This window comes from Tenrec ecaudatus, chromosome 3, assembly GCF_050624435.1.
Source record: "Tenrec ecaudatus isolate mTenEca1 chromosome 3, mTenEca1.hap1, whole genome shotgun sequence".
In the NCBI taxonomy this organism is placed as follows: Eukaryota; Metazoa; Chordata; class Mammalia; order Afrosoricida; family Tenrecidae; genus Tenrec; species Tenrec ecaudatus.
This window is the reverse complement of record NC_134532.1, coordinates 174,718,413-174,737,551: the sequence shown is the minus strand read 5'-3', so window position 1 is coordinate 174,737,551 and position 19,139 is coordinate 174,718,413. Positions and strand designations below refer to the sequence as shown.

General features: G+C 41.8%; 1 protein-coding gene across 3 annotated transcripts in view; it reads right to left on the bottom strand.

Annotated features, from left to right (window-relative positions):
• The window catches only part of GABRA4 (gamma-aminobutyric acid type A receptor subunit alpha4), a 109,904-nt gene that overhangs the window by 76,186 nt on the left and 14,579 nt on the right, over window positions 1-19,139 (bottom strand). For all 3 annotated transcript variants that reach the window (XM_075544980.1, XM_075544981.1, XM_075544979.1), the window contains exon 3: window positions 244-311. In XM_075544980.1, coding sequence (XP_075401095.1) covers window positions 244-311 — 68 coding nt within the window. The remainder of the gene's footprint in view (window positions 1-243; window positions 312-19,139) is intronic.

Below are 19,139 nucleotides of genomic sequence, written 5' to 3'. Positions count from 1 at the left end.
GGGGAATTAGTAATAAGAACATTCTTTTAATTATCGGGAGTGACACCAAACCAAGAAACATGCCAACACTGGAGCTGAAGCATAAATACAGGGTCTTACATTTTAGAAATCTTCTGAATTTAATTAGGCTATTTCCTGACTCCTTAGCTTTGTGGGAATGAAAACAAATAAATATGAATTGTTTTCTTTTCTGCATGTTTTCATCAAGCCTCGCAACTTGGGTTACATTTCCCAAATACCTACCATTTCAACATCAGAAACAGGTCCAAAGCTGGTAACGTATATGTCAGTTTTGACTTCTGTAACAGGACCTAGTAGGTGTGAAGTAAATAAGTGTGAAAAAATAATTACCAATTTTACAGGCTAGGTGGGTGAGATAATTAAAGAGTAAATACAGATGCGATATATTATGTTTTTATAAGCATCCTATCCTTCAGTGATATAACGCATCTCTACAAAAATAATGTAAACAAATAACAGCAAAACTAGGAAACATTGTTTACTTATAATCAAAAAGAAAGTCCAATTACTTACCAGGAACCTGGTTTCTTCAAATACAAATCATTCCTGGACACTGTTACCACAGACAGTGCCAAGGCACAAAAACTTTCCGCCTTTGAGGATTTGTATAGTTCATCATCAGATGGAATTGTAGTAAAGAGAGCTAATACAAGGAGGGAAGGTGAGCGGACTGCAAGGTCAGGTGGGGAAACATAATTCACAGAGATAATGTTCTACAGCCTACTTTGATAAGTAGCAACTTACCAAAAAAGTAAGTCTTCTGAATTATTTATCTAAGGTACAACTAACTACTGGCCTCTCCCAGTATGGAGGGAAGAAGAGTGTAGGAACCCAATAACACATGGGAATAATTAGTCCAATAGACTCATGGACAATAGGAACGTCAATCTCCATGACCCTGCGACCAGAAAAACTAGGTGTCCCTTAGAAGAACTCAGTCTCTTTTAGAAGAACTTGGAAAGAAATTGTATTAGAAGGTCCTGGACTGAGTGGGAGAAAAATGGGGAACAAAATTCAAAATCAGATAAAAGAACCAGACGGATTTGTCTCATAGAGACCTCTTGAGACAGTCCTTTTGAGTCTTCAGGTTGGGAAATGAATTATCGCAGGGTTCAATTTTCAGCCAAACAATTAATAAAAAAAAAACACACCAAACAACTCACTGTCACTGAGTGGTTGCTGACTCATCCTGACCCTGCAGTACAGGGTGGAATAAGCCCTGTGAGTTTTCAAGACTGCAACTGTTGGAGAGAGTGGAGAACTCTCCTCCTGGAGGCTTCAAGGCTTGCAGACCTCCTCCCAACTGCTAACCACTGTGCCACCAGGCCCCCTGCCAAACAATAACCCATATCTTAGAATACGCCACAATTTAGGGTACAACCTACTGTTTACTCAAGGACAGCGCTGAAGGGTCTAGGATAGAAAAACCTAGACATAGGGAGTAAGTGGAATTAGTTAAATTATATTGTGGGATTGTAATCAGCAGCATGAAACAAAATACGTATAAATTCCTAAATGGATAATTGATCTGCTCTGTACACTATCATCCAATATATATATATTTTAAGTTTAAAAAGAAGGAATGTGGCCAGAGGAATGGGAAGAAGAGAAAACACAATAGCTGTAAGGAATGCAGTTGAGGATGCAGGTAAATAATTTAAGCACAAAAATTATTCCTATCACCTTTATTATCTATTAATGATTGGGATAAAAAGCAAGCCCTTTTAAAATCAGATCAATCCATATTGTTCCAACTTATTAGTTGTACGATCCTGGGCAAGTTAACCTCTCAATAGAAGCAACAATACCTATTAGCAAGATAGTTGGTAGTATAATACCAAATCCTGAACACACATATGAATGATTCATTAAATGCTTGTTTTCTTCTGCTTCCAAAAACAGCCACTACTGAGATTCTCTCCATTGTCTAAATAAATCTGATTCATCCATAAACGCATGGCTATGTTTGGCAGAAGAAAAGGTAAGTGCATCACAGCAATGTCTGCTAGCATAAATGTCAGAAAAATGGAAATTTTATTTATTTATAAAAATAAATCAGAACATTTCTCACCGTTAAAGATAAAGGTTGAGCCACTCAAAGAAAGTTAAGGAAGAATGAGAATATGACTTCTTAAAATGTCTTTTGACCCGCCCCCCAGAAGAATTTATTTCAGAGGACAGCACTGACTCTGCAGCTCTGGGAGAGGACCATGTCTGATCAGAGCCACATAGGAGCAAATGAAAGGGGAGGAGGAGAGAGTGGAGCACATCCTGGCCCACCAAGCCTTGATGAGGATATTCCGGCTCAGAGCAGCCAATCCACAGAGAAGACCATATGGCCGGCCCCACTATGAGACATGACATCCCTCACTGACCTGTAGCCCTACAGGGGACAACACTGGAGACACAGTGTGGGTATTCCACCTGATCTGATCCCACCACACCCAGGCAAAACACTAAGGGTATGCAATGGAACAGCAAGGGAACAGAGCAACGAAGTCGCCAGGGAATACCAAAAACAGGCTTTGGGGCCAGGGCTTGGTGCCCTAACAGACTGGACTGGACAATACTCCTAAAGGGCAATAAACAGTCCTTGAATCAAAAAAAAAAAAAAGTCTTTAGGAAGAAGATCAAGATAAAAAGTATAGGTCAGATTACTAATGATGATTACTCTTTGGAAAAGAAAATAATTATAAGCAGTTTACTGAAATTTCATTTGCAAGAGAAATGAGAAGCAACAACAAAAAGTGATGGCTTTAATCTCTTAGAGTCTAATTGTTCCAGAAGTGATTAGGCAATCCAGGAATCAGATAGTGTGAGTTCCACCTAAGAAGATAGAGTTTTCCCCCAAATACTTAAAGATTGTTAAAGAACCTTGTGAAAGCATGGAAAGAAAACCTTATCAGATTAGAGGTCAGAACCAGGAAGAGAAGTTCCTCAGAGCAACTAGGGCTGGCATTTCCCGGTCACTGGAGCATTTCTGATCCTGACTTGTAAACCGAAAACTTTCCTAATAAGCCACATGATTGTGAGTGTATTTTGTGAGGCCTGTGAGATTATTGCAATGAATGATCAAAACCAGCTGAGAAGTAGGGGGGGACAAGTGGTGTCAGAATTGTTAAAGGAAATTGGAGGTTGGAGGGGTTTCTGAGCTTGGCTGATCCTGAGTTTATTTTTTCCCTTGTGAAGTCGGAGGGGGTTGGAGATCACCTCTGGGCTGTTTTTCACCCTGGGCTGTTTGAAAAGACGGTTCGATATTAAGATGTACTTTGAAGATCAACTTAGGGCAGTGGCTCACAAACTTAAGTTGCCTGCAAATCTTGAGGAGGACTTGTCAAAGGAGAGACACAGCACGTGCCCTGCCCCAGATTTGATGACTCAGAAGTCTGAAGTCTGAGTAGGAATAACCTCATGGTTGATAAGGTGGACAACTAATTTGCATTTCTAACAAAATCCTAATTTTGTTTATTTTTCTGTACCTAATAGGCAATATGTCTTATTCTACAAGTGTTTCTCAGAGTCCTACAAAATATTAATATCACAGATATGCTATTGTGGTGAAGAGAGTGTAGGGGAGGAAGGGCCTGGGCTAATAATGCTTTTCCTACAAATTTATTTTAAGGCATATGTACATGTATATCTAAATCATTATGTTATAAGATTCCATGATAATGAGCATTTTCCAGTTCTTTTATTAAAATTTTTTGTTTAAAAAAGACATTTTATTGGGAGTTAATACAAATATATCATTCCATCATTCAATTTCATCAAGCAGTATTATACCGTTGCTGCCACAATCAGTTTCAAAACATTTTCTCCTTCTTGGACATAACACCTTTACCAACAACCCCCCCACCGCCATCGCCATCATCACTGTACCCCCTAGAAATCATTATTCTACTTGCTGTCCCTAAAGGTTCATAAATCCTGGGTTTCATACTGTGGCAGTTACATAATCTCCTGTCAACTTGCGAAGGGATGGAGTCTAGCCTGTCAATCAGGTCAGAGCTAATTATGCCTCTGTGCGGGCATGGTCTTCCCCTGAGGATGCTGAGGACGCCTGTCTTCCTTCCTGGAGGCAGGACATACCTTCTCTCTGTGAGACATTCCTGTTGACAAGCCACAAGGAGCTACACTGATGGAGCCAAAGACCTGGAGCTGGAGGAGCCACGTGGAAACCCACATCAGTGCTATGATGCTTCCACCACCACAAGACTTTCCACCCACTGGCCTGTGGTCTTCCTGCATTCAGCGTCATTGCATGTATTGAGTGAGTCTGAAGAGGCATTTACAGACTGGCATTGAGTATATGGGCTAATATCGGACAACTTATGGACTTGATCTGGACTGGGCTGGGATGTTTTCTTAATAAATGATTGCTCTTCATATACAGCTCTTTCTTGTACACATACGAGTGTCTATGAATTTGTGTCTCTAGTCAACCCAGACTAACACACATATGCTGAGAAACATGTAACAAAAATTCAAGAGGGTGATACTATCTAACATGTTTTTCAATGATTATTGGAAATATTAATTTTTCAGAATGTCAATATTTGAGGTAGTCAATTAATAGGATTAGTAAATTAAATTGCTTAATCTCATTTAAAGAATGTAATCTTAAAAAAGTCATCCCTGTTGCTCAAATATCCATCACATTATTATAAGATGTACTAATTTTAAAACAGAAAATATTATGAAAACAAAAGACAATTTGAAGGTCAAGACCTAAAAGCAGGAATTGGAAACTGCAAATTTTCAAGAAAGGATAGGACTGACTCATGGGGCAAAGATCTGTGGACATTTGTGGATTTCCATAGAGCTTGTTCATGTGGAAGAGAAGGCTAAAGTTGCCTAGAGCTTCTGAAGAGCTGTGGATGTAACTTCTTGGTGGGCTTGCTGTGTGCTGCTGCTTCTGACTCATAGGACAGAGTAGAGCTACACCACACGGCTTGCATGGCTGTCATCTCTATGGGAGCAGATGCCCAGTGCTTTTCTCCTGTGGAGCCACTAGTGGGTCCCTAGTCCCTACTGCAGCCCTTTAGTTTAACTATTAAATATGTAATGACTGAGATATCAAGATTCCTTCAAAACCTCTCTACTGACCAGAAAACATGTACAGGTCATTCATAGAGTCTCCAAATAGAGCTAGTGTCAATATAGGAACCTATTCTTCCAATTATTATGTATACCTCAATTAATTGTCATACTAATTCATTGCCATTGAGTCAAGGCTGACTCACTGTGACTCTGTAGGGCAGCCTGTGGGTTTCTGAGACAGTAACTCTTCACAGGAATAGAAAGGCTTGTCTTTATTCCAAAGGGCGGGTGGTTTCAAGCTGCTAACCTTGTGGCCACACAGTTAGCAGCCCAACACGCAGCTACAGCCTGACCAGGGCTCCACTTTTCCATTACCTAGGAAGGAGAACTATCAGAAGAGTCACACAACAAAAATTCTCTATGTGAACTATGAGCCAGTATAGAAGTATCAGCCACGAGAATAACTAACCAACAGGATGTTTTGTGTCCATTTTTGGATGATGCTATTTTGATCTCAAGATAAAAATGAAGAGAAAAGAAGCAGCTGTGACAAATCAAAAGATCAGACATAAAAAACCCACATTTTTTTCATTAAGCATTTTATGCTTTATGCATCATACATGTAAGCTTTCAATATCACTTTGTCGTCTGTGCTCTTTGAGTAGGCTCTGCAGTCTGATCTACACTTTTTTCTCTTAGGCTTTTCAAAAGAAACTTCTTCAAAAAAATGCTCATCCAAATCTCCATTTGAGATTGAACTCCAGACAAAGGCAAACAGGATTTTCCAAAGCTGCTTCCATAATTATGGAGAAAGAAGACCAGGAAAATAAAGTATCATCTAGCTGGCTGAGAACTAAGCAGATATTCTACACAGACTGTATCCTATGAAGACAGAAATGATCAGTTGATAACCATGGAACGCTGAGCTTTGAAGGAGAGCCAACAGCAGCAAACAGACCTGTCAGACTTGTGCTCCCTGCAGCCTCACCAGCTGTGCCAAGAATTATCAACATACCATCATCCATTTTATATATAGACAAACACACATCATTTAACTTCACACAAAGAAACACAACCTAATGGCTTAACCAGGTGAACAAAACACAGAATCAGGAAATGTTTCTGAGAAAGAAATATTAAGGTAAAAACTAATAATGATTCAGAAGAACAGTATTTAGACATCAACAGATTTATACAGAGATTGATGAAACTTTGGAAAACACAGGAAAACACTAGAAGAGCTTGAGGGAACTACTACAAAAGCAAAATTAATATAAAATAGAAACAACAACAGCAAGAGAAATCCAGAAGATTACTACAATTCAGAAACACATAGTGCCTTGGCAGGACAAAGGAGTAGAATTCAGCCAATGGAAGACTGAATTGGTGAGCTTAAAGAAGACAAACATCTCATTACTGATCCGCCAGAGGAGCGATCGGGAAAAAGGACCAAAAAATTCTGAAGAAAGCCTGAGAATGATGTGGGAGACCATCAAGAGAAATACCTGACATGTGATCAGAATTCCAGAAGAGGAGGAGGGTCTGGTTTTTTGTTTTTTAATTTTAAATGGGGGAAAACAGAGAAAAAGTGTGTGGTCTTGTTTTAATGGAGAAAATTGTAGGAGCAATATTAAAAGAAAACGTCCATATCATGAAAAATGAGAATATATTATTCAAGAGGCTTAATGAACACTAAACAGGATAGAACACTGCTGGCCACACTGCTGTCATGGGGCTCTTTTAGTTAGTGTCTCTGTCACTCTCCCCAAGCAGCCATTTCCTAGGAGATATGAGAAAGAAAAGCGAGGGGCAAATACTGTTAGGAATCAGCTGTGAGTGCTTGTTACCAGGCTTCATCTTGATTTCCCACCTGCTGTGTATGAAATGAGCCCTCCTGGAAGCCACCAGAGGATCTTACTACAGCAAGAGCCAGGAGTGGAGCATGTCCTGCACAAAGACCCTCCTTGATCTAGAAGACACTGGGACACCAGGGGAATGGTGAAGGAGCATCAGCAGCAACAGGACCAGGAGCTAGAGCAAGAGACAGTCAGTAATAGACTTCTCGGACCACAGAGCAGGTCCAGCTGAGTGCCTCTGGCACTGAGATGCAGGAGATGCATTTGCTGACCTGTGGAGCTGGACCTTTTGCTGAAGCTGCAATTGAGCGCCTTCGGATTGAAGTGTTCGGCAGAGGGGAGTGGCTCCTGGACACTTAATCGAGGGAGCTAGCTTTGAGGCTCCCTGGGGTTGGAATTGTATACCATGTTTCGAATAAACAACTATGTTCTTGGCAGTTCTTACCTGCATTGTAACCTGTTAACTTCCCTCATAAACCCATAATTGTGACTATTCAAAGAAGAAAGAGAAAATTAAGTACACTGTATGTCCCTCTTAAAAATTATACACAATATTCATGTTTAAAGTTTTGTAATAAAGAAATCTTCATGTTGAACCTGAACTCGTAGTTGATTTCAGAAGCTTATTTTGGCATACCCCCCTTAACCTCTCGCAGAACTAGACTTGTGGAAACGTCCTTTGGAAGCATGATTAGCATAAAGGACACGCGTGTCAAGGGTCTTAGCATCACTGAGTGTGATCTTGGGTGGGGGAACAAGATGGGACTGATCCTCAAGTTCATCCCATTTCTAATTTTCTCTATGACTTCAGGACTTGACTAAAATACTTTTCAGCTTCTAAAGCACATGTTTGATATTTGAAGAGTTCTGTTCAGACTCCTAGCTAGGATCAACACATAAAAATGAATAAAAAGGCAATGTGTGTGTTTGTGTAGTCAGGGACCATGCCAGCACAACTGGCAGCAAATGGTATTAAACTAGTCAAGGAAAGTGCAGGTCACCCTAGTGTTCTCGGAGAACCCTAGGTGGTGGGTCACAAAACCCCACTCCACGCGCCAGCGGCTTTGTCGGGAGATCTCAGCATCCCATCTCTGTTTTGTTTAGACCTCAGCTGCTCTCATACTCCCTCTGGTCCCCAGCCACTTGGGACTGGGAGACGGAGTACCCGCCATACGTTCAGGGGTATTTGCCTCTCTACTTATGACCAGCTGAATCCTCTGAATCCTTCTCGTTCACTGGGTGCTGGGTTTGCAGACAACAGCTTCAAGCTTGGGAGTCAGCATGACTCCTGAGTCAGACTAGGCTGATAACCCAACTGTGTGGGGTTCAATAATTCAGCGTTCAAGGAAGCCCCCATTCTTGCAATCACAACTTTAATAGAGTAAAAAACAAATGAAGAGACCCTGTGATGGCTAGGGACTGTGCCAACTAGATATTCCTGGGGGAGCGTAGGAGTAGAGCCCAACTTCTCAATTGGTATCATAGACATCCTCTTTGTATAAGAGTGAGAGGACCCGAGAACTCTCTCTCTGCCCTTTCACCTTCAGGCTTCCTGGGATTCTGCCTGCCTCCAGAAGCAGCCCCAAATGGGTCACCGAGACCCTGAGAGCTGTCAGTGAGCACCACGTTTCCACCGACGTTGGATCCATTTGAATCTGCACTCAGCCCCTGTGACCTTCCTGCTCCTTGCTTCACCTGTCTGTGTCATCTCCCGATGGCTACAGGAGTCTGAAGAAGACCTAGGCTTATATTGGACTTATGGGCTTGAGTTGGACTGGGCTGGGATGCCTTTTGATATAAGATTACTTCTTGATATAAAACTCCTTCTTATACATACGGTGTTGCTGGATCTTTTTCTCCAGACAACCTGGCCTAACGCAAGCACAGAGGAGCCCGAGTTAGAAGGTCCCTGTCATTGGGGCATGTATTCTGTCTCCCAAGAGCAAATAGATGCTTTCTCTAACCCAGCAGCCCCACTAAGCTCCCCACCTTCTTATCTATCTACCGATCTAAAAAATCATTTTATTGGGGCCCTTACGACAGCCCATACCTCAACTGCATCAAGCATATTTGTCCGTATGTTGCCTCATCATGCGGTCCTGATCAATTACAGCAAGGCTCATGAATCTTACTGTTGGAGCCCATGCCATCATCTTTCAGGAGAGCCCAGAACAAAAGGCCAAAGGGTTTTCTGGACCTAACAAAACTGGTCTTGCATTTGGATCGGTGCAAATTTAATTTTGCCTTGAAAATGAATTGTAATCAATAAGTCTTTGTTCCCTATGGTCTTCATCTTCATTCTGTGACCAAAGGGGTTTATACTTATAACTTTCCATTGACTCAGACTTTACTAAAAACTAGCCAGAATGAGGCTTGCATACAGCTGATTGGAACTAGCTTACTCCCTGGTATGAGATATCTATTTCTCTGAGCCCCAGTGCTACAGTGCTTACCCGTTGGGTTGCTAACCGCAAGGTCAGCAGTTCCAAACTTCCAGCTGCTCCATGCAGCAAAACGGGGCTTTCTACTCCAGTCAAGAGTTACGGCCTCGGCAACTCACAGGGCAGGTCTACTCTGTCCTACAGGGTCGCTATGAGTTGCTATCAACTCAATGGCAATGAGTTTCAGGGGGGTTTTGGTTTGGTTTTACAAAAGTAGCTGGATCTGAAACAGCTTGACATTGCAAAAAAACAAACAAATAAAAAGCAAGTTATTCTTTTCTAACTAGGCAGTTAAAATAGAAAATATAAGGTATGTCTATGATAAGATAACTTTATTTCTGTATAAATGCTTGTGCTTTTCCAATTTCAAAGTGCCTTTATATAAACTCTTCATTTCAATCATTGTGATGACCCCCAAACTAAGCAGTGCTGTCCTGGTATTGCAAATTAGGAAATGGAGGTGCGGAGAACTTTCAGGGTAGCCTAGAAGTCACAAGGATAGCAAATAACAACTAAAGCTTTTCCCCACCTGTAAACTGAAACTAAAACCCATCTCCATGAAGTCATTTCTGGCACATATGACTAGAACAGCGCCATACCCTTTCCAAGACTAAATCATCATGGAAACAGACGGCCATGTCTTTCTCCCTGGTGGGTATGAACTGCTGACCAAGCACTTTACCCACTACGCTGCCAGGACTTCCTCTCCTATATATAAGTGGCTAAGGAGCCCTGGTGGCATAGTGGGCTATATATTAAACTGCTAAGCGAACGGTCAGCATTTGAATCCACCAGCTAGTTCATGGGAGCAAGCTGAGGCTTGCTGCTTCTGTAATGAAGTGCAGCCTCTGACCCCTTTGTCCTCAGGGTCACCGTTGACTTGAGGGCAGCGAGTTGGGTTTCTGAGTCCCCGTAAAGTTCTAAACAGCCAGTAGAGAAGATTTCTGTAAGCACTTTCCATTCCTCAGACAAAATTTTAAGTTACTCCCTTTCCTTTAGAACATGTTCATGGCTGGAAATTATGAAAGCAGACTCTCATTCATAGGTCTTCATCGACAATTAGGCAGAGGCTTATGCCTAGAGCCTTTGTGATAACTTTGTTCGTGTACACGAAACATTTATCCTCATCAAATATCATGTCTTGCACATGAACTAGTGATGTGAATCAGGCTGCTTATAATGGCTAAAATGATAGTCTTATAATGCCTTGCTTCACTGTTTTCTTTGTACAGTTTATATTTACCAGCAATTGCTTTTTCCTAAGCACAGGGTCAAATATATTCACCCCTACGTGTAGTTTTTGTTGCTGTCATCGTTGTTGCTATTGACAACTAGTTGATGAATTGGAGGGCTTTCTTGGTATTGGGCTTTGGACACATAAATAAATAATGATGGCCCTTGCACTTTAATTCTAATTCATAATTTTAGCCTAATTTTAGCTGGGCATAGATACAAAATGATTAACTTCCAAGTGATTTCTTATCACCAGAAATATCTAATTTGGATTACCTAACACGCAAGTTCTCAAAATCCCTAATTGACCAAAAGATTTTTCCCTCACTTTTTGCTATTATTAGTATTTTAACTGAAGCTTTTAATTAACACCTGAACTGTATTCTCCTTCACCCACTCCAAAAAGAGGTGAAAAAATGCCATTTTCCTGTAGCTTTAATAACCAATGTTTATTTTCTAATATCTACTGAGAATATTTGCTCATTAAATTCTGAATGGCACTTCTCACTCACTGACATACAGTCAACACCGACTCACAGCGACCCTCTAGGACAGGGAAGAACTGCCACTATATTTACACGAAAGGAAGAAGGAACCAGAAGGATGATACAGACTCCTCTTCAACTGCCCCTGGCAAGCTTCTGTGGTATTTGCAATGGCCATGTCAGCTGGATCAGAATTCATTTGATAGTAGTGAGTGGGGTAATTTTCTGTAATTAGTTGAGCATGAACTCAAGGCCACAAAGATGCCTTGTTGACATAGGGGAGCAGGGCACTAACCCACCCAAGGGGAGAGTATTGGTTATGTCTCCACAGAAATGGGAGTATGCATGCAGACCCCCATCACAGTGCACCAAACCTTAAGGACAATGTAACCATATGGAGCAACGCATGAGCAGAGTGGCCCCACCCAATCAGAGCCAAACTGACGCCCTCCCTCAAAGTGTGTGCTACAGAGAGCAACACAAACCTACAGGTTGGGGAGAGGGGTTGGCCTGCCACACCCACACAGAAGCAAACCAAGAAAGACCAAGAGAGAGGGATGGTCTATACCTGATATGAGCACACCAAGCCTGGAGGCCGATGTCCCTACATGGAGCCGCTAAGGCACAGAGAGGACTGTCGGGCTGACAACAGCTCAAGACAGGATGTCCCCTCACTGGAGCAATATGGGGACAGAGGACAATATGGGGACACACGGCGGGGAGTTATCCTGGTCTGAACACCCCACAAAGGGCGAACCAAGAAGAGAACATAACATATCAGCAATGGAAACAAAGCAAAGTCATAAAGTCTGGGGGGAGCCCCCAAAATAAACTTAGGGCTAGGAGGGGAAGCTCCTGGAAAGTCAGCAGACAGACCTGGAATTAAGTATGCTTTATTGTTTGTTTGTTGCTAGTTATTATCTTTTTTCCTTTTCTTTTCTCTTTTTATTCAATCTTTTCTTTTTGTTTGGTCTCTGTTATTGTTGGTTTGCCTACTTACATAAGATAGGCATAGGAAGCAAGCTCAAGGAGAAAGCAACAACCGACCCAATGTTTCCGGAGGGAATTCGGTGGAGGGGGGAAATGAAGAGGTGGGGGAAGGGAGTGGTGAGCAAACAACACCATAAACAGCAGAAAACTAGGGAATGAAAATCAACAACAAGGAGGATGTAGAGCTCCTGGGGGTGTTGGAGCAATAGCAATCTTGCTGAGAGGAATTACTGTGAGGTGGGAGAAGGGCAAGTGTGATGGTGGGGCAGGAGGAAGGTAAAAGGAAACCAGAAAGATCTAGGAAGCAAAGCTATGGATAGAGGTATAAGCATAGGTGTGTACATATGTAAATACATTAACTCATAATAATAGAGGTATTGGCCTAGGTACATATATTTATATGGCAATATACTGAGGTAGCAGACAGACTTTGGGCCTCTGCTCATGCCTTCCCTCAATGCAAGAACACTTTGTTCTAATAAACTGGCATTCTGTGATGCTCACCCTCCCAGCACAATTGTTGAAGACAAAATGGGTGCATAAGCAAATGTGATGAAGAAAGCTGATGGTGTCCTGCTATCAAAAGATATAGTGTCTGGGGCCTTAACAGCTTGAAGTTAAACAAGCAGTCATCTAGCAGAGAAGCAACAGCCCACATGGAAGAAAGTACACAAGTCTGTGTGATCATGAGGTATCAACGGGATCAGGTATCAGACATCAGAAGACCCAAAGCAAACAAAGAAACAAACAAAACCATATTGCTGAGAACTGGGTGGGGGTTGGGGGTGGGGGTCATAGCAGAGACCCGAAATCCCTCTGTAGACAATGGTACATCCCCTCACAGAAGGGTCACAAGAAACGGATGAGGCAACAAGGGCTCAGTATGAAACACACAAACTCCTCTGGTTCCTTGAGGCGTCCTCACCCCCCACTATCAGGACTCTAGTCCTGCCTTTCACTGTGGGTTAGGCCAGAGCATGTGCACAGATACATTTAGAAGTAGGGAATCCAGGAACAGGAGTGGGAGTCGCAATACCAGGAGGGTAGGGGGAAGGGGAGTCAAGGAGGGGAGGAAGAGGATTGTAATGATCCACTCATAACCACCCCCACCCTCCATCCACCTGGGGGATGAACAATAGAAGCCATGGGGGAAGGGAGACAGCAGTCAATGTAAGATATGAAAATAATAATTTATAATTTATCAAGTGGTCACGAGGGTAGTGGGGGAGGATGGGGGAAAAAAAGGAGCTGATACCCAGGGCTTCATAGAAAGTAAAGGTTTAGAAAATAGTGATGGCAACATAGGTATAAATATACTTGATAAAACTGATGTATGGATTGTTATAGGAGCTATAAGAGCCCACAATAAAATGCTCTTTTAATTAAAAAAAAAAGATGCCCGAGTTAAGCCCATCATCTGGTTAATCCCTGCCTGGTGTTCTCAGGTTTACTCAGGGTGGGGGTGGGAGTAGGGAGGAATAAAAAATTTGCAGATGTTTACATTGTCTTTTTCCCCCCACTAATTTAAATCATTTTATTGGGGACTCTTAAAGATATTATAGCAATCCATAAATCAAACTTGTACATATGTTGCCATCATCATTTTCAAAACATTATCTTTGTGCTTGAGCCCTTGGTATCAGCTCCTCTTTTTTCCCTCCCTCCCCAACTCTCCCTCCATTGGGAAACTTTGAGAAATTATATATATAATTTTATTCATCATTGCTATTGGTTCCCCCTTTTTCCTCCCTTCCCCCCTGTGGTAGTTATATATTCTGTTGTCAATTTGAGACTGAAGAGTGGATGGGGTGGAGTTTATCCTATCAATCAGTTCTCAGCTTGATGACTTCATTTGGAGGTGCTAAGGAAATAAACAGCTTGCTGGAGGGGGAACACAGGCTCATTCCCTGGGAAATACGCTTTCTGTCAAGACATAGGTAGCTATGGTAGAGCCCTGGAGCTGAAGGAACCACGTGGAGACCGCTGCCAGTGTTGAGATGCCTCCACCACCACTGGATCCACAAGACTTTCCACCCACTACGATTTTCCTGCATTTGGTGCCATTGCATGCATTTCATGAGTCTGAAGAGGAAATTATAGACTGGTATTAGACATATGGGCTAATATTGGATTCATGGACTTGATCTGGACTGGGCTAGGATGTTTTCTCAATATTCAATTGCTCTTGTTTATAAAACTCTTTCTCATACACATGAGTGTCTATGAATTTGTTTCTCTAGTCGACCCAGACAAACACAGCCCATTCCCCTGCCTCATGGTGTCACTGTTCCCATTACTGTTGCTGAGGGGTTATAGGTCCTGGCTTCTGTGGGGCCGAAGCTCTTATGCATACCAATGTACATGCTTTGTTCTAGCAGAATTTGTGAGGTAGAACTAGGGTCATGGTAGTGAGTTGCTGGGAGGAAACATTACAGAACCAAAGGAATGTTGTGTGTTTTGTCACTGCTACACTGCACCCTGGCTGATTGTCCCTTCACTGTGACTCTTCTGTCTTTTAACTCAATCTTTCCATGAACTTAAAAAAAAAACCCTTTATCCCTTGGAAACAAAATGCATAGTGTAATCCAAATCAAAGTTCAAGCCTCATATTTTATTGTTCTTTAAGGTTCCAACTCTACAGCCTGTGAATATATGAAGTTCCAATCTTTGGAAATACAATAATCAGCAATTTATTTCAGAAGAAACAACCTTGCCCCCTACACATCAGACTCTCCACAATGCTCATTACACTTTAAGCCGCAACAGTAGGACCTGACTAGATCACCATACCTTCCAACTACGAAGTCCCTAACCAAGAAATGATCCATCTGCAGTCTCCTCTTTCAGGTACCTTTAAACTGCAGAACAATTACCTTGAAATGAAAATGAGCTTCAGGGAAGAGAGCAGTGGTGTGATTTCCTTTACTCTCAGAGGGAAAAAGGAGAAGACAATGTCCCCTTAGGAAGATCCATGCAACCCAAAGGGAGATCAATTATGTACTTATCACTTTCTTTCTTCTAACTCTGCTTGATAAGACCATCCAGACAGTTTGGGAATGTCCAGCACTTAAAAACAGAGTATTCTGATTCTCTTGTCCTCCTCACCCTCTTCTAGAAAATTTACTTTGTTCCTTGGGTTTCCTAGTTACATTCAAAATTTCCAATGGTGGGAAAATATTTCTGTCATTTTATATCAGCAGTTTTTAATTAACAGGGAAATCTTACATTGACACTAAGTCAATCAGGATTTATTTACAAGAAATCAAATGCAAGTTTCTCAGAAAAAAATACTATCTAGAAGTTATATAAAGGAAACCATCAAGACATTGCATATAAAATATTGACTTGCACCATGCAAAAGCAAAGTAATCCTCTATTGTTCCGGGGCAGAAAGACTAGGCTTTCTACTCCCCTAAGAGTTACAGTCTTAGAAACACACAGGGACAGTGCTACCCTATCCCATCGGGTTGCTACAGGAAAGAACCAACTCGGTGAGGGTGAGTTTTTCATTATTCCATCTGCCACAAATATTTATAAAGTTGACGAAAAACAAATGCAGGTAGAATTAGCAATGCTAAGAATGACACTTAAAATGTGTAATGCCTTGAGAAATTGCTGTGGACAAATGTTCATTACTGAAAATGTTAAGTGCAATAAATTACTGTATATGGATATTGGATGTTCAGAGCAAACGGAAATAGTCAATTCCAAACTTATATAAGCTGTAGTAAACAAGGTTTTGTGTATAAATAAGTAAATATTTAATGGAAATATTCCAGTAAGTGAATGGACAGATGTGTTTCAAAGTTAAGTGCCAATTTCCAGTTTAGGTCAACTTCCATAATGTTTAATCCTCACCAAATTATTATGGAAAATTTTTCTCAACATTGAAAAGTACCCCCAGGAATAATATGCAGCTTGTTTTATTATGAGGCCTCTACCTAATCTCAAAATATGGTCTATTACAATTTTAATCCAAATGAACCAGAAAAGAAAGGAACACATTTTGTTGGGTATTTGGAACAATTGGACATTCATAGGTGAGAAGTCATATAAAATATTCTTTGAGATTGAATGAGATTCTAAAAACATGATTGGTAAAGACGTTATTTATTCATTCAACACACATTGACTGAGTGGCAGGTTCCCCACAAGCTTTGGCACAAGAATGGTAAATAAGACTCACAAGTTCCCTGCCTTTACGTGTTGGCACTCTCTCGGGGAATCAGACCACAAGTAGTGAAGAAAGGCAAAAAATGGCAGAGGGCTATCATTCCTAAGGAGGACAGGAACAGACTGGTAAGAGAATGAATACCTGGGAAGGCCACTCCTGGTGTGTGGTCAGAGCACTGAGACTATGATTTTTTTCATTGATTTTTGTTTTATTACGGTAAGTCTGTTTTGCGCATTTATTTCTATCGTGTTAACTAACTTCATCCTGTTGTACAATCATCATGGCCATCCATTCCCAAACGTCTGTTGGAGCAGTGACTTTTAAATGAAAACCAGGAGGAGGAGCAGGAGACATTAGAAAAGCCGGGATCACTGCAGTGCACCCAGGGAGACAGGCCAGCAGAAAGCCCCCAAAGCAGAAAAGAGCTCCGTGTGTTGAGCGCCTAGTACAGTGGGAAAGACATGGAAGTCCAGGGAAGGAGAGGGAAAAAATGAGGAGCTGATGCCAGGGGCTTACGTGGAGAGCAAATGTTCCAGAATGACGAGGGCAATGAAGGTACAAATGTGCTTTATACAATTGATGTGTGTGTGGACTGTAATACGAGTTGTATGAGTCCCCAATAAAATGATTTTAAAAAGAAAGAAAGAAATGAAAGTCACGAGTTAGAAAGAAAACCAAATTGGAGGATATAAAACACCCACCCCCTGAACTCATATTCTGAGAAGTGCCATCTTTCAGCAACACATTCAAAATATAAAGCAAGGTGACAGTTGTTAAAATGATGTGGAGAGTGTCTTGTGGAAATCGTGATGAAATAAAGGGCTTCATCAACTTCCCTGTGTTTCCATCCTCTGTATTTCGGCTAGCTCTCCCGCCGTTTACAGGTTATGCTGAGAAGACTGGCTTTTATGCCATGATCAAAGGGATATCATTGAGGGTTGAACTAAATGTTGGTTTTGATTTTTAATCACTCTGGTAGTTTTGTGGAGATAGAGTATCTGAGGCAAAAGTAGAAAAGGTGTTCCTATAAGAGGCTGTTGAATTAGTCTACAAGGAGCCGGGTGGCCCGGGGGAGTAAGTATGCCAACTGGAAGATCTGGGGTTTGAACCCACCCACAGTGGCGTGCACTTAACTAGGACTGACTGAGAGCCATATGCACTGATTCCGTCTGGCCTACAAATCCTTCGAGGCACAGTTAGGGATTGGTTTTCTTGATAACCTCAGGACTGCCTGCCTTCCAGAACCAGTATTCGAATCTTTTCATACTTCTTGCACTATTTTCTTTGGATGCATCATTATGAAAAACTGACGGCTAGAAAGGGATGCCATGTCGATGAAGCAGAAGGTCAATGCCACCAAGGAAGGGAAATTCTCAATGAAACGCATCGACGCAACAGCCACACAGTGGACTCAAAGTTATCAAGGATCATGACGCCGGCTCAGGCTGGGGCCATGTGTGGCGCTGTTATACAGGGCGCCCTAAGATGACGCCTACTCAGTGTCAACTAATAATTGCCCTTCAATCGTGTTCTAATTTTACTACCATTCTTTCTATCAAAATAATAAAGGACTAATCGCTTAATCAGATATGGGCTGTTAACTGTATAGAGTGTGCTATCGCTACATGTCCTATTTTGGCCATGATTACTTTCTAAACTAAGCTCTTTTCCTGCTTTTTCTCTGTGACAGCCTGTCTGGATCTGTCTTTCACCCCTTAACAACAAAGGTGAGATATTTATCCTCTTTGAAGAGGGTCGCTAAGAGTCAGCATAGGCTAAATGCCAATAGATTTGTTGGGTTGCTAACCACAGGTCAGCAGTTTGAAACCACCAGCTGCTCCAGGGCAGAAAGATGAGGCTTTCTATTCCCAGAGAGAATTACAGTGTTGGAAACTCACAGGGAACAGTTCTACTCTGTCCTCCATGGCTGTTCTGAGTCAGAATGGACTCAACAGCAGTGAGGGTTTGGTTTGTGCAAGAAAGAATAACTCTTAGAGATATTTCCTCTATTACTACTGTTAAAGATGTTCAAATCAACCTTCCTAAGAATTTCACTCCTCTTGAGAGGAACTGTCATGGAAATAATAATAAGTAACAGCATGGTTGAGGAGCCCGAGTTACACCGTGGTTACTTGTGCTGCCAAGTCCAAGGCAGCATCTTGTTCTCATCAGCTGCTGCAAGGGAGACAGATGAGACGTCCTGCTTCCATTTAGAGTGACAGGCTCAGAAACCCCCGGGGGCAGGACGACCCTGGCCTCGAAGGTCTGTATGATTTGGAGGCGACTTCATGGCAGTGAGCGAGTGAATGAAGAATAAGGTCAGCAGTTTGAATCCGCCAGCCACTCCTCAGGAGAAAGAGACAGCTTTCTACTCCTGGACACATTTATGCCTTGGAAACTCACCCTCGGCTACAGGGCCACCAGGAGTTAGAATCATCACAGCGGCAGTGTGTGAGGCTTTGAGGGCGTGTAATTACATAGAGACCAGGTACTGTTGAGCTTGGAGAGACTTCTTCTCACAATTTTTATATGCATTTTAATGATGCCAGAGCCAGCTTTAACTGTTTTTTTATTCCTCTGGTAACAAAAGAAATTTCTTGATCCCTGAAATAAGGTCAGACTCATTAAAGCAACCAAGGTGGTCTTCAGCAGTCTTTCAGAGAGAGCCCAGACCACCAAGAACGAATTCAAGGTAATTGCACTCTGCTAATTAATGAATCTAACTTGCTCAGAAAGTGGGAAGGCAATTAACAATGTATCAGATAACTCACCACGGTGTGCTTTACATTAGCAGTACAGAACTAATCAAAGGGCATCACTTTAAAGTGACTTCTGGAAGCACGATGTCTAATTTGCTGTCACACCAGGAGGAAGGCCTAAGTGAGTTTTGCTGATGCCA